Below are 11,858 nucleotides of genomic sequence, written 5' to 3'. Positions count from 1 at the left end.
AATTGAAGAGTTTTAGATCAACAGTGTTGGCAGAGGAGATTTTAAGACAGCCTAATATTTAGGGCGGTTATTAGTGGTCACTCTTATGCAACTCTATAATGAAAAGGAACAAGCAAAACAAGAAAAAAATTTTAACAAATGTATACTTTGAGAAGAAAAAGAGCTTCAGAAAGTATAAAGGAGTTAAGCCCACTACTCAAAATGATAAAAAAAAAAAAAAAAGCTTAAACAAACACCCGATGCTACATGGATGGAATAAAGGAATGGGTGACTTCAGCTTCCAGCTTGTGAAAAGGAATGAAAGAAAAGCTTAATCAGTAAAGGAATCAACAGAAAGCTGGTAAATATGTGGTTGAACAAGGGGGTGTGGTCTCCAGCCCTAGTAAGTAGAATTTAGCAGCTTTGGCCATGTGGTTCTGGCTTTAGAGGCAAGGATACAAGAAAGGAATTATGGAATCTCCCTCCATTACTAAGAATTGTCACTAATGTCAGGTGTATGTCAGAGTCATGGGATTTCTGCCAAGAAGAGCTGCTAACAGGTTGTGGAAACAAGAGCAAAAGAGAGAAGTATGTCAAAGTCAACCAAACTGAAAGGAATTGGAGATCTGAAGTGCATGTTGGCATCAGACATGAAAGTGCAGAGTTCAGGGTTTGCCCTGCTGAATTTTTGGTCTTGCTTTTGTCCAGCATTTCCTCACTGTGCTCTCTTTCCCCCCTTTTGGAATGGTAGTGTATATTCTGTACCATTGCATGTTGCACAATATGTGACCTGCTTTTTTATTTCAGCTTTTCAGGAGTTACAGTTAAGAGATTTTTTTTTTTTTTTTTTTTTTTTTTTTGAGTCTCAACAGACTTTGAACTTTAGACTTTTTAAACAGTGTTAAGACTGCGATAGACTATGGAGACTTTTGAAGTTGAAGTGAATGCATTTTTGAATTATGGTATGGTGACAAGCTTATGGGAGCCAGGGAGCAGATTTTGGTCATTTGAATGAAAAGGGCTCCCCATAAGCTCATAGATTTGATTGTGGAGTTTTCAGAGGGTAGCACTATTTAAAAGTATTAGATGTGGTTTTGTTAGGGGAAATGTGTCACTAGAGATGGTCTTTGAGGTTTCAAGAACCCAAGCCAGGCCCATTGTCTTGCTGTTTCTGCTGCCTATGGGTTTGGATATATATCTTCTAGCTACTTCTTCAGCATTAAGTATGCATGCTGCCGTGCTTCCTGCCACTATGACAATAGACTAAGCCTCTGAACCTATAAGCAAGCCCCAGTTAAGTACTTTTCTTTATAAGAGTTGCCATGGTCATAGTATCTCTTCTCAGCAATAGAACAAGGACAAAGACAATATACCAAAGTGTTCATGTCTTCTAACAAGTTATAACCTCTTGTGGTTACTCCCTAAACCTATGCCCATTCTTTTCCCACTGTATTCCTGAGCTACCTTGCAGAATCACTCATAGTCCAGACTCCTTATCTCCTATGATATATTTCCCTAGAGATACCTGGGTAGTCATCCTTGCTGGATAATCTCATATGGAACAATTTCACTCCTTAGAGAAGTCTAAATAATGAGTAAAAGCAAGAAAAGGACAGGTTTTAATGGAGTAATGGAGTCCTTGCAGGCAGCTGCAGGGCCCTCTGCACATGCCCAGCCTCTCCTTTGACAGGACAGGAAAAAAGGCCTTTTTCTTCCAATTATTTCCACTTTCTTCCACCTGTCCATTCAAAGCTTCTCCCCAGATGACTTTAGAGCTCACCTCTGGAAATGCACAGCAGGTAACTTCTACAAGGCAGTTTATTCTGTGTCAAGAAAATCCTACTATAGATGTTTCTATTGTGTTGCGTGGCCGTCATTGAGTTGATCCCCAACCTCTGGGTTCTCAAAAAAGTTTATGTGATCATATCTGAGCCCTCTGTACCCACTGTCTGTCTACAGAGACCTGGGCTGTAAGGTCTAAACAACATGAAGGTCATGTCAGTGACACCCATTGTCATATTACCCACCTAATCTGTAGACCCACAGACTGCTTGTCATACTGCATGCCACAGTAGAAAAACATTATTTTAATAAACACCCTGTCCCATGTGTATTTGTCAGCATTGTATTTAACAAATAACCCCCTGACCCAGTGGCTTATCATAGTGGTCATGGGTTTCTTGCCCCTCTTCTCCATGGCTGTGGTCCTGGCTTCAATCCTCATAATTTGCTTACTCACCAAGATGCAGGGCTACATTTTGCTGAAAAGAGGCTCAGCTCAGCCCTGCTGGGGCTATAATTGGAAGAAATCGATGTCGCTTTTGGTTGTCTTCTAGAATGCTAACTATAGAAGGGTGTGTAGCCTGGAAGGCAAGCTGTAAGTCGTACCTTTCCATCAAGTACCAGGCATATACAATTGTAAAGTAAGTACAAGGAAAGAGTTGTGTAGTTATAAACAAAATAGTCATCCACACTTGTGTAACAAAACATATACTTGTTTCTTTTTAATATTTCTAGCAATGTAGATAGAGCATTGGTTTATTTTCTAAATCATAGGTTTACAGATATTTGCATCTCATTATCATTAAAATAAAACTGGAAGGCTATCTGAAGGTGATACCCTCATCCCCTACTTCTTTCAGAAATTTCATCTCATCCTGTGGTAGCAAAGCCAGACCACAGTGACTTTCAACTCCCAAGCTGTCTGTTCCATTGTTTCTTGCTCCTGTTAGATAAGAAATGCGTTAGTGGACAGGGAAGAACATTTTTGGCTCAATTCATGGGAGACACTTCTCTTATGAGAAGAAGTTTCTCTAACCTCTCTCCTTTTTATATTTACTTTTAAATCTTTGATAAGAAGTTGATTTGACTTAGGAGTTCCCATTCATTCAAAGGACAATCTGTCACCAATCTCACATTTAGGACAAAAGATCCAAACGAATTTGAGGAAACCGAACCCACAGGAGCAAGTATGCCACTTGCATATATACACGACATCTATGCAGCATATGCTGCAATCCAGATGGCAGAGTCTAAATCACCATGGTTGGGTAAGCCCACAGACCACAAACCCCAAGTCCTGTCAATCCTGAGCTGTCAATTTTAGTTCATATGCTCAAAGCCAGAATTTTTTCTATCAACTAATGAACTATTTTCAAGCTTGGCAAGGTAAGAACTCTTTCGTCACATTTAGAAGTTAAATTTTTAAGTCTTGATTTTATTTTTTCTAATTTCAATTTTTAAATATTTGGATTATGTTTATATTCCAAAATACAGCTTTGAAAGATAGTCTGTGTCACATGTCTTCCCACTCTATCTATAATCATTTTTTACCTAGGCTTATTTTGCCTGGTAATTAAGATATGTTCCCAAGTATTATTTCCAAAGCAAGGGCTTCTGCCCCTGCTTTATCCAGTTCTGTTTTACCCACAAAACATAACATAACAGTGCTTTTCTTTTTCTTTCCTAGAACTAGCCAGGCTTTTATGTTTGGCTATTCCATACACACCTTTCCCAGGTGGAGATAAAGGTTATGAGGAAAGAGGCAGGTGCAAAGGTAGTGGGGAGACAGAAAATAACAGCAATAATATAAAACCAGTTTATTTCCAGACAGAAACCTTTCCTTGGTGCTGAGGCATCCATTTTGCTTCTGGCTCTATGTGGTTCTAAACACAGCACGTCTATTGTCCCTGCCTTTTTGCTGCAGTCCTTTATGCCTGATGGAAGAACTGACATTTCTCCTCATTCTTGGTCATTCACTACATCCAACCTTCTCATCTCCTTGGAAAGGTCAAACAAGAATCCTTATTATTTTTAGGCTAATCACTAATGAGGCATATCTTATAAAAATAATTTTGTAAATATCATGTAAGGAGCTGATATTGGCTTGAGAGACATACAAACAGTGGAGTGTGATATTGAAAATATTTTCCATGCTGTCATAGATAAAAAACAGCAAAGCAAAACTGTGTTGTGCAATTATGTGTAAAACAACCATGGGACTCAAATGAAGTTCCCAACCAGCTATTACAGTTTCCAGATTTCCCACAACCTGATAAAGCCTTCAAAATTGAACACAGATGGGAGAAGGAACCAAAGACCAGGACATTTCTTCCCAAATGAGAAAGAAATGAGAGGTTCCTGCTCACTGTCATTTCCATCTTCACCCAGGATCAACAGTACATATCTCCTCCCCCTTCTCACTCAGTCCTGACAGCTTCACACCCTCCTTCCTATGCATTCCACGTCTTTCTTGTTAGAAATAAAAGAAAACATGGCAAAGATTTGTAAAAATAGTATTGCCACAAGGCAATGAGACTCTTCATAGGGACAGAGTCCACTGGAAAGCTAAAGAATCTACCAATGATTATTCTAAAATATTTCCCGAACATGTATTATATATACAGGAAGAGATATGGTTCAGTCGTGGCATAATCTTAAGGTTCTGGACACCTGATTTATAGGTCTTTATTCTTCAACATATTTATGAGCTATGAGCAGTGGTTCACAACCTTCTTAATCCTGTGACCCTTTAATACAGTTCCTCATGTTGTGGTGATCCTCAACAATAAAATTATTCTTGTTGCTACATCATAGCTGTCATTTTGCTACTGTTATGAATTATAATGTAAATATCTATGTTTTCTGATAGTTTTAAGTGGCCTCTGTGAAAGGATCATTTGACCCCCACACAGGGATCATGACTCAAAAGTAAGAATCACTGTTTTTGAGGCTTGTTACTATGTACGAACTACTTCCTTCTCTGCAAAAAAAAAAGGGGGGGAGCAAACTCCCACTTAATTTACAACCCAACTGAGACTTCTTGCTCCCCAGTGGATGGAGTGAATGTTGAGCTCACTCGATCTGCTGTCTCCCTATAGAAAACTGGGCACTGTTTGCAGAGACGTTTGGCAATGTGCTTCCTGAAAAATGTGGAGAGATACCTTCGGAACTTCTCCCCAACAAAGGCATAGATGACTGGGTTTAGGCAGCAGTGTGTCATCCCAAGAGTCTCTGTCACCTGCATGGCGTGGTCTAGTCTATTAGAACTACTGCAATTACTCAGTCCAAAGAATTCCTGGAAGGTGGTCAGGAGGAGGACAATATTGTATGGAGTCCAGAAGAGAAAGTAGACAATCATGATGGCAAAGATGAGCCTCACAGCCCTGTGCCTCTTCTTCTCATTCCTACAGCGAAACAGGGTGTGGAGGATCCCTGAGTAGCAGATGACCATGACAAGTAGGGGCAGGATCAGGCTCAAGATATTTCTCATAATCGTTTGGAAATTCTTCCATGGTTGTGGAAAATAAGGACCACAAACGTGAAGGTGATCTTCTTGTTCAGACTTAGTGAATATGATTCCTGGTAGAGAGGCAAACATAGCCACCACCCAAGTGACTGCACTTGTTATCACCCCAAAGGTAACTGTCCTGGCTTTTAAAGCAAACACAGCATGGACAATAGCCAAGTACCTATCAATCGTCAGGAGGATAATGAAGAAGATTCCACCAAAATAACCAATGTGATAGAGCCCTGTGAATACTTTACACATGATATTCCCAAAGACCCACTCACTTGCAGCATAGTGAGCCCAGAATGGGAGCGTGAGGAGGAAGAGCAGGTCAGAGATGGCCAGGTTGAACAGGTAGATGTCAGTCATGCTCTTCAGCTTTTTACAGCTTATCAGAATTATAATGACCAACATGTTGCCCACAAAACCAAAGATGAATACCAGGGAGTAGAGTGGGGGCAGGATCTGGGCTGCAATTTGCTTCACACTGGTTTTATGACAAGGCTCACCATCTTCATAGTCATATGGTGTGGTGGCCCCTTCATCAAACTCTTGGATACTTCTTATGAATAGAGAATGAGATGTTGATAGTACGCCATGGATGAACTGAGGTAACATATTACCGCCTTCCATTTCCTTTGATTCTGTGGACAGAGAACAAAACGATTACTTGTGACACACATACCAAATTCCTTAATCCAAATAGCCTTGCCCCATTTAAGCAGCACCCCCATCATTGGTTTCTCCTTTATAGTCATCTCCTTGATACTGTGTGTACTTCCCTTTTCTTTTATTCCTAACAACTTGTCAACTCTGCAACCATTTCCTTAACATTTTTGGTATTCTCTGGTGAGTATGCTTCTCAGTGTAAGGCTACAAACGGTGCGTGTCTTTATCTCCTACTTCTCTGAATGTGGTCACCAGGTTGACGACCAGGTTTATAACCAATAAGATGTAATTGCAGGCTGCTAGGAGGTTTCTAGGGAGATTCTTCCACAACAAAAGAGATATAGAAGAGACACTCCTGGCCCCTCTTCCTCTTTCAACTTGTGGCACATAGGCTAAATGCTTGGAACGGTAAAGACCTAAGCACGGTCCCCAAGCCATACAGAGGGCTCATGTTCTGACTTCTCATTTCAGAAAGAAAATAAACCATTATAAATTGTATCATCTATCCCCTGTAGCCGAAAGCATTCTAATAACCCTCTCAGCTTCTGTCTCCACCTTCCTCTCACACTTCTTTTGACAAGGTTGCAATAATTCAATGTCAAACACCTTAGCTTCGTTCCAAATTCTTTTCATTGAGCATGAATTTCCCCCATTCAAAACTTTTTTTAAGCTGAGCGGTGGTGGCGCACGCCTTTAATCCCAGCACTTGGGAGGCAGAGGCAGGTGGATTTCTGAGTTCAAGGCCAGCCTGGTCTACAGAGTGAGTGCCAGGACAGCTAGGGCTACACAGAGAAACCCTGTCTCGAAAAACAAAACAAAAACCAAAACAAACAAACAAACAAAAAAAAAAACAAAAAAAAAGGAAAAAGAAAAAAAAGAAGAAAAAACCCTCTTTTTAAGGGACTGGAGAAGGCTCAGTGTCAAAGGCACTTACTGCTCTTGCAGAGAACCCAAGTCGATTCCCTACACCCACAGCAGGGAGCTTATAACCACTTTAATTCCAGTTTTAGGGGATCTATCACTTTTGACCTCATGGGCACCCACACACACTGAAGTCACATAAACTATAGTAGGCACAGATACTTACACAAAATAAATACACAGATAAATCTTTAAAACTTTGTTTTCGGCTTCTGGAAAGACACTCCTATGTGGCTGCTTATTAATTTTTCTGTGACACCTCCCTGGACACTTCATAAAACCTCCAGGCAGTGTATTAGGCTTTTTCCCATTTTTATCTTTTTTTTTCTTTTTATTCTTGTTCCAAAATTCTTCTAATTCAGATTTATATCTGAATTATATCAGCTAATCTCGGGATTTTGACTCTCCTATATGCTTATGTTTTCCAAGGCTCTGTGTTCAAGTCCCACCTTCTCTAAAATACCAGAGTTTAATTTTTCACATTTGATGGAATCTCTTCACGAATTTGTCTACATGGTCAATGTTTATTTAGCATCTATTATGACTTATACATGAAGGGGACGCACATGTGGGACACACATGCACTGCTCTAAATGTTTGGAGGTCAGAAGACAGACTACTTTTTCTCTCCTATATAAGCTACAGGGATTTGAACTCAGGTCACTAGGTTTTCACAGCAAGTACTTTGACACAGGAATCATCCTGCTGACCAAATTATGAGGTCTTCATCTTAGTTATTATCATCCACTATATTTTATAAGAAGAAAACTCTGGTATTATTCCAAATCATTCCTCTTCAGAAAATTAAAGGTTGTTTGTCAGAACCAGTGAGATTAGATTCAAATTCTGCCACCAAATTAGATGACTAGACAGATGATTCAGCAGTTAAGAGAACCTACTGTTTTTGCAGATGATTCAAATTCAGTTCCTAGGACCTGTGAATCCAATGAATCATTGGTGAATCCAATGCCCTCTTCTGGTCTTTGCAGACAGCTGAACTTGCATGGCATTTACTAATACAGACACATACATATAAAAATAAATAAAATAATAATAACAATGGTGATGATAATAATGATAAAAAAAATCTCAAAAATAAAAAACTCCTGCCTTGAGTGACAATACCAACCAACCCAAACTCCCGGGGCCTAAATCGCCAGCCTGAGAACACACATGGAGAGAGCCATGGCTCCAGCTGCATATGTAGGGGAGGATGGCCTTGTCGGGCATCAGTGGGAGAGGAGATCCTTGGTCCCATGAAGTCTGGATGCCCCAGTGTGGGGGAATTTGAGGGCAGGGAGGTGGGAGTGGGGGTGGGTAAGTGGGGGCACATCCTTATAGAAGTAGGAGGAGGATGGAATGGGGGATTTGGGGGGGATGGGAAAAGGGGATAATATCTGAAATGTAGATAAATTTTATATATATATAACCCTATGGCACATAGCCAGCACTTAATTACTACTACACAAAGCAGTCTGGAAAGTACTGGCCTATGTGTCACTTTGGTCAAAATATATATATATATATATATATATATATATATATATATATATGAAATCTTACAACTCCTGCCTCTAACATGAAAGCTGTGTAATTTAAAGTCAAGCATCTGTTTTCCTGTATAGAACCTCACTAAGTTGTTGTGAGGTCCACCAGAGGTGAGGGCGCACCATGTGCTATAGATATTTGTTCCGTGTTAGAATTGCATAATAAGAATAATAAGAATTCTACCCCTACACTCCTTTCAGATTCGTCCTCTCTGCCCTCTATGGGCTGCTAGTCTCTCGTCTCATCTGCTACTCACTTCATATTGATCTTTCCTTCCCTCATAACTCATCCCTCTCATTCTGTCTGCCCTAACAGTTATCATTGCATACACACTCCTCAGGCTGAAACCCGCAATGGCCACATGACTTGGATGTGGTGGGACTTCATAGTGGTTGATCTGCTCTCACATTCCCAGTCCTGTGCACACCCACAACCGTCTTGTCTCCATTTCCTCCAAACTCGACACTTCCTGTATGCCTCAGTGATTTACACTGTTCTTGTCCCTTGGCCTTAAAATGGCTCCTACCCATTCTACCTCTTACTTAAAGTCCCCTTCTCTTGTGAAGCCTGATCTGCACCTCTGACAACTCATTCTGCCCTTGCGAAATCCAAGTAACCACTTCTCGTGGTATCTTTTACATACCATGCACCCCTCTGAGGTGAAGGAGTGGCAATGTTCTTAATCTCCGACTCTTATCATTTCATCTGGCTAGAAGAGTACCCAGTAGATGCTGACTGAAAGACTGCACCAAAGTCTGTAACAATTACAGGATTGTAAAATGTAACATCATTAGTTTTTCACTGCTTTTTCCTGTTATCGACTATAAATTTGTTTCCATCCACCTATAAAGCACAGCGCTCCCACCCCTTAAGGGATAGCCAAAGGAAGCTTGCATTTCGCATCACCGAGCCGCATCGCTAGACTGCAGGAACCAAATGAGATCTTTAATGAAAATCAAGAAGAAAATGCATGTGCCTGAAGAATTACACTGCACTCAAGTTCTGGTCTGTTCTGAAGTTCCAGCTGTTGTGGAAAACACTAGGCAAATGCTAACCCATCTAACCCTATGGCACATAGCCAGCACTTAGTTACTACTATATGAAGCAGTCTGGAAAGTACTGGCCAAAGTGTCACTTTGGTCATTAAGACATAGCTAGGACTGTGGGGAAGCTGCTGCCTCCCAAAAGAAAGAAAAAGAGATGATGGGAGGAAGGAAGGAGGGGAAGAGAGAGAGAGAGAGAGAGAGAGAGAGAGAGAGAGAGAAAGAGAGAGAGAGAGATCTTTTCGGTCTGTGTGGTTCTCATGAGGAGAGACAAAAGACAATTTAGAAGGCATAGATGGACCAGAGGTAAAAGATTTCATGGTGTAAACTTGTAGAAATGTAAGCCCTCTGCAAGCTCAGAGGGACAAAGTAAGCCTGTGGATGCTTGGAAGATGATTAGGCAGAGTGCCTCTCCTTCCTTCCTTCCTTGTCCCCTCTTATCACCTGATTCCAAAAGAATGGTCCCACCTAGCAACACCCTCATTTCTGCACTGCCCCTAGGATCTTTCTAATGTTTCTTGGTGCATGTTACACTCTCTTCTCTCCCCAAATCTTGATCATTGCCTCCAGGTGCACAGGCTGTACAATACCTCAGGCTGTCTCCCTAGGGCCCTGCACCTCAAGCTTGGAAATGCATAAAGTCATGAAAAAAAAAATCACTCACCAGGTATGGCTTCTTTATGATGACACTTGTATCTCAGGCTTCTCAGAAACAGATCTGGAGGTACAAACTCGGTATGCAGAAGTAGGAAATAAAGTTTCCTGCAGAAAGAGAAGGCGGAGATAAAAGAGTGAGTGATGGTAAAGATAAAAAAAAAAAAAAAAAAAAAAAAAAAAACCAACACCAAACCCAAAGATCTACAGTTCTTCTTTTCCAGTCAGGAGTGTTGTATGCTGGGCTGAGGTCTCTATAGGATTAATTTTGAAATCTTGCTTATGCAATTCTAAGTGTGAGTTAGCCACGCCCTATCCCCCTGCTTCAGTATATGGCAGCTTCTTTGTCTTATAGGTTTTTCATAGCTTTTTCACTCTCTGTTCTCTTCTCTGTGTTAATTGGCATAACTCAAGTGCAATAGAACCTATCACTCGCAGAGAATAATGCTAATGAGGCCATTGGTCACAATGAATACAATTCAGAGAGGTTTCACTGAGACGTGTGTGTGTGTGTGTGTGTGTGTGTGTGTGTGTGTGTGTGTGTGTTGCTTTTAAAGTGTTGTGAATTGGAATCTGGGTACAAATCTCACTTAAATAAAGCTTTCTAATGAAGGAGAATGCTTAGTGATCTTTTGTGTTAAAAATAGTTTTAGCAGGGAGAGCTCTGTTATTATTATGATAATGATAAACAGAGCCTGAAAGAGGCTTTGTTTTAAAAAAAAAAAAAACCAAAAGTTGCATTATAAAGCACCTACTTAGGAATGTTCTGAATTTTCTGCAAACCTGGACAGAGTTACCTGAGCTGGCCTCTGGAATTCTGCAAAAACAACAGACCTGGCAGTCAGGGTCTTCTATGCTTTGATTTCCCCCAGCGTCAAACATGAATCATAAGGGCTCTTGGAGCCTTGGGTGGGTAAATGAATACAAAACAGCTTATGAATAAACTCGTGTGCAGTAGACGTTCAGAAGTGTCAACAAAAAGCACCAAAGCCCTATTGAGAGCAGTAGACTGAGTGAGGAGTGCAGCCACTGTGAGAGACAACAGCAGCAGGGAAGCCTAGGGCAGGCCAAGAGTCCTCTCCAGATTTCAGCAAGTTAGCAACAAAATTAGGTGTTGTGAAGCAAAAAGGTCTTCAGTTTTTCTTAGAAAACTCTCGTTTCTTGTTCTAGAACGAATCCACTTCCATGATGGAGACCCCTGGTTAGAACTACTTTTCCCTTTCCATTTTCATACTACATAGATCACTGATTCTAGCCATGGCATTTTTGAAAACAAAAAGAAACACTGTATTGGGTAGATTAAAAAAAATGATCTGACTTGAGCACAGAAAGATGAGTAAGGTCTGAAGAACCAATGTCCAGAGGCAAGCAGCAATGGAAGCTGCCACCCCTGTGTTTTGCAGGAGATCCACACTTACCCCAGAACATGACTCTCTCATATTTGTTGGCATTGTCGGAGCCATAATGGGACAAGCTAATAATGAGCAGATGATCATCCTGAAATGCTTGCCTCGGATTATTATATAATCTGCGACGAGTGTGCCCCATTAGCAAGGCTGTGGTGGACGTGATTTTAGGAAAGATTCCTGCTATTAATATGCTTTTCCCATTATTATTATTAAACATATGCAACTATCACTAAGCAATAGCACACCCCTTTGTAGCAGATCTCTGCAGATCCACGAAGATGTACTATCTTGTAGTGATACTATATAAACAAATAGATGACTTCTTAAGTCTTAATGATGATCCTA

The 11,858-nt window shown here is 40.6% G+C and overlaps 1 protein-coding gene across 5 annotated transcripts; it reads right to left on the bottom strand.

Moving 5' to 3' along the window:
• Window positions 1-3,175: 3,175 nt before the first annotated feature.
• On the bottom strand, window positions 3,176-10,419 carry Ccr2 (C-C motif chemokine receptor 2). 5 transcript variants are annotated; one of them, XM_076917312.1, is made up of 5 exons: window positions 10,301-10,419; window positions 10,115-10,212; window positions 9,051-9,162; window positions 7,759-7,872; window positions 3,176-5,913 (listed from the first exon to the last, which is right to left on the bottom strand). In XM_076917312.1, the coding sequence occupies exon 5, from the start codon at window positions 5,900-5,902 to the stop codon at window positions 4,781-4,783; it is 1,122 nt and encodes a 373-aa protein (XP_076773427.1). In that variant the 5' UTR covers window positions 5,903-5,913; window positions 7,759-7,872; window positions 9,051-9,162; window positions 10,115-10,212; window positions 10,301-10,419; the 3' UTR covers window positions 3,176-4,780. The 5 variants fall into 5 exon arrangements, with proteins under 5 accessions (XP_076773427.1, XP_076773428.1, XP_076773430.1 ...); XM_076917313.1 differs by lacking the exon at window positions 9,051-9,162; XM_076917315.1 differs by lacking the exons at window positions 7,759-7,872; window positions 9,051-9,162.
• Window positions 10,420-11,858: the final 1,439 nt, after the last annotated feature.

The sequence above is a fragment of the Arvicanthis niloticus genome, chromosome 21 (assembly GCF_011762505.2).
Source record: "Arvicanthis niloticus isolate mArvNil1 chromosome 21, mArvNil1.pat.X, whole genome shotgun sequence".
In the NCBI taxonomy this organism is placed as follows: Eukaryota; Metazoa; Chordata; class Mammalia; order Rodentia; family Muridae; genus Arvicanthis; species Arvicanthis niloticus.
This window is presented reverse-complemented; position numbering and strand designations above follow the sequence as displayed.

Bases quoted from the DNA above. Each gene is read 5' to 3' on its own strand.
- Ccr2 (XM_076917312.1), bottom strand. From the start codon at position 5,902: ATGGAAGGCGGTAATATGTTACCTCAGTTCATCCATGGCGTACTATCA.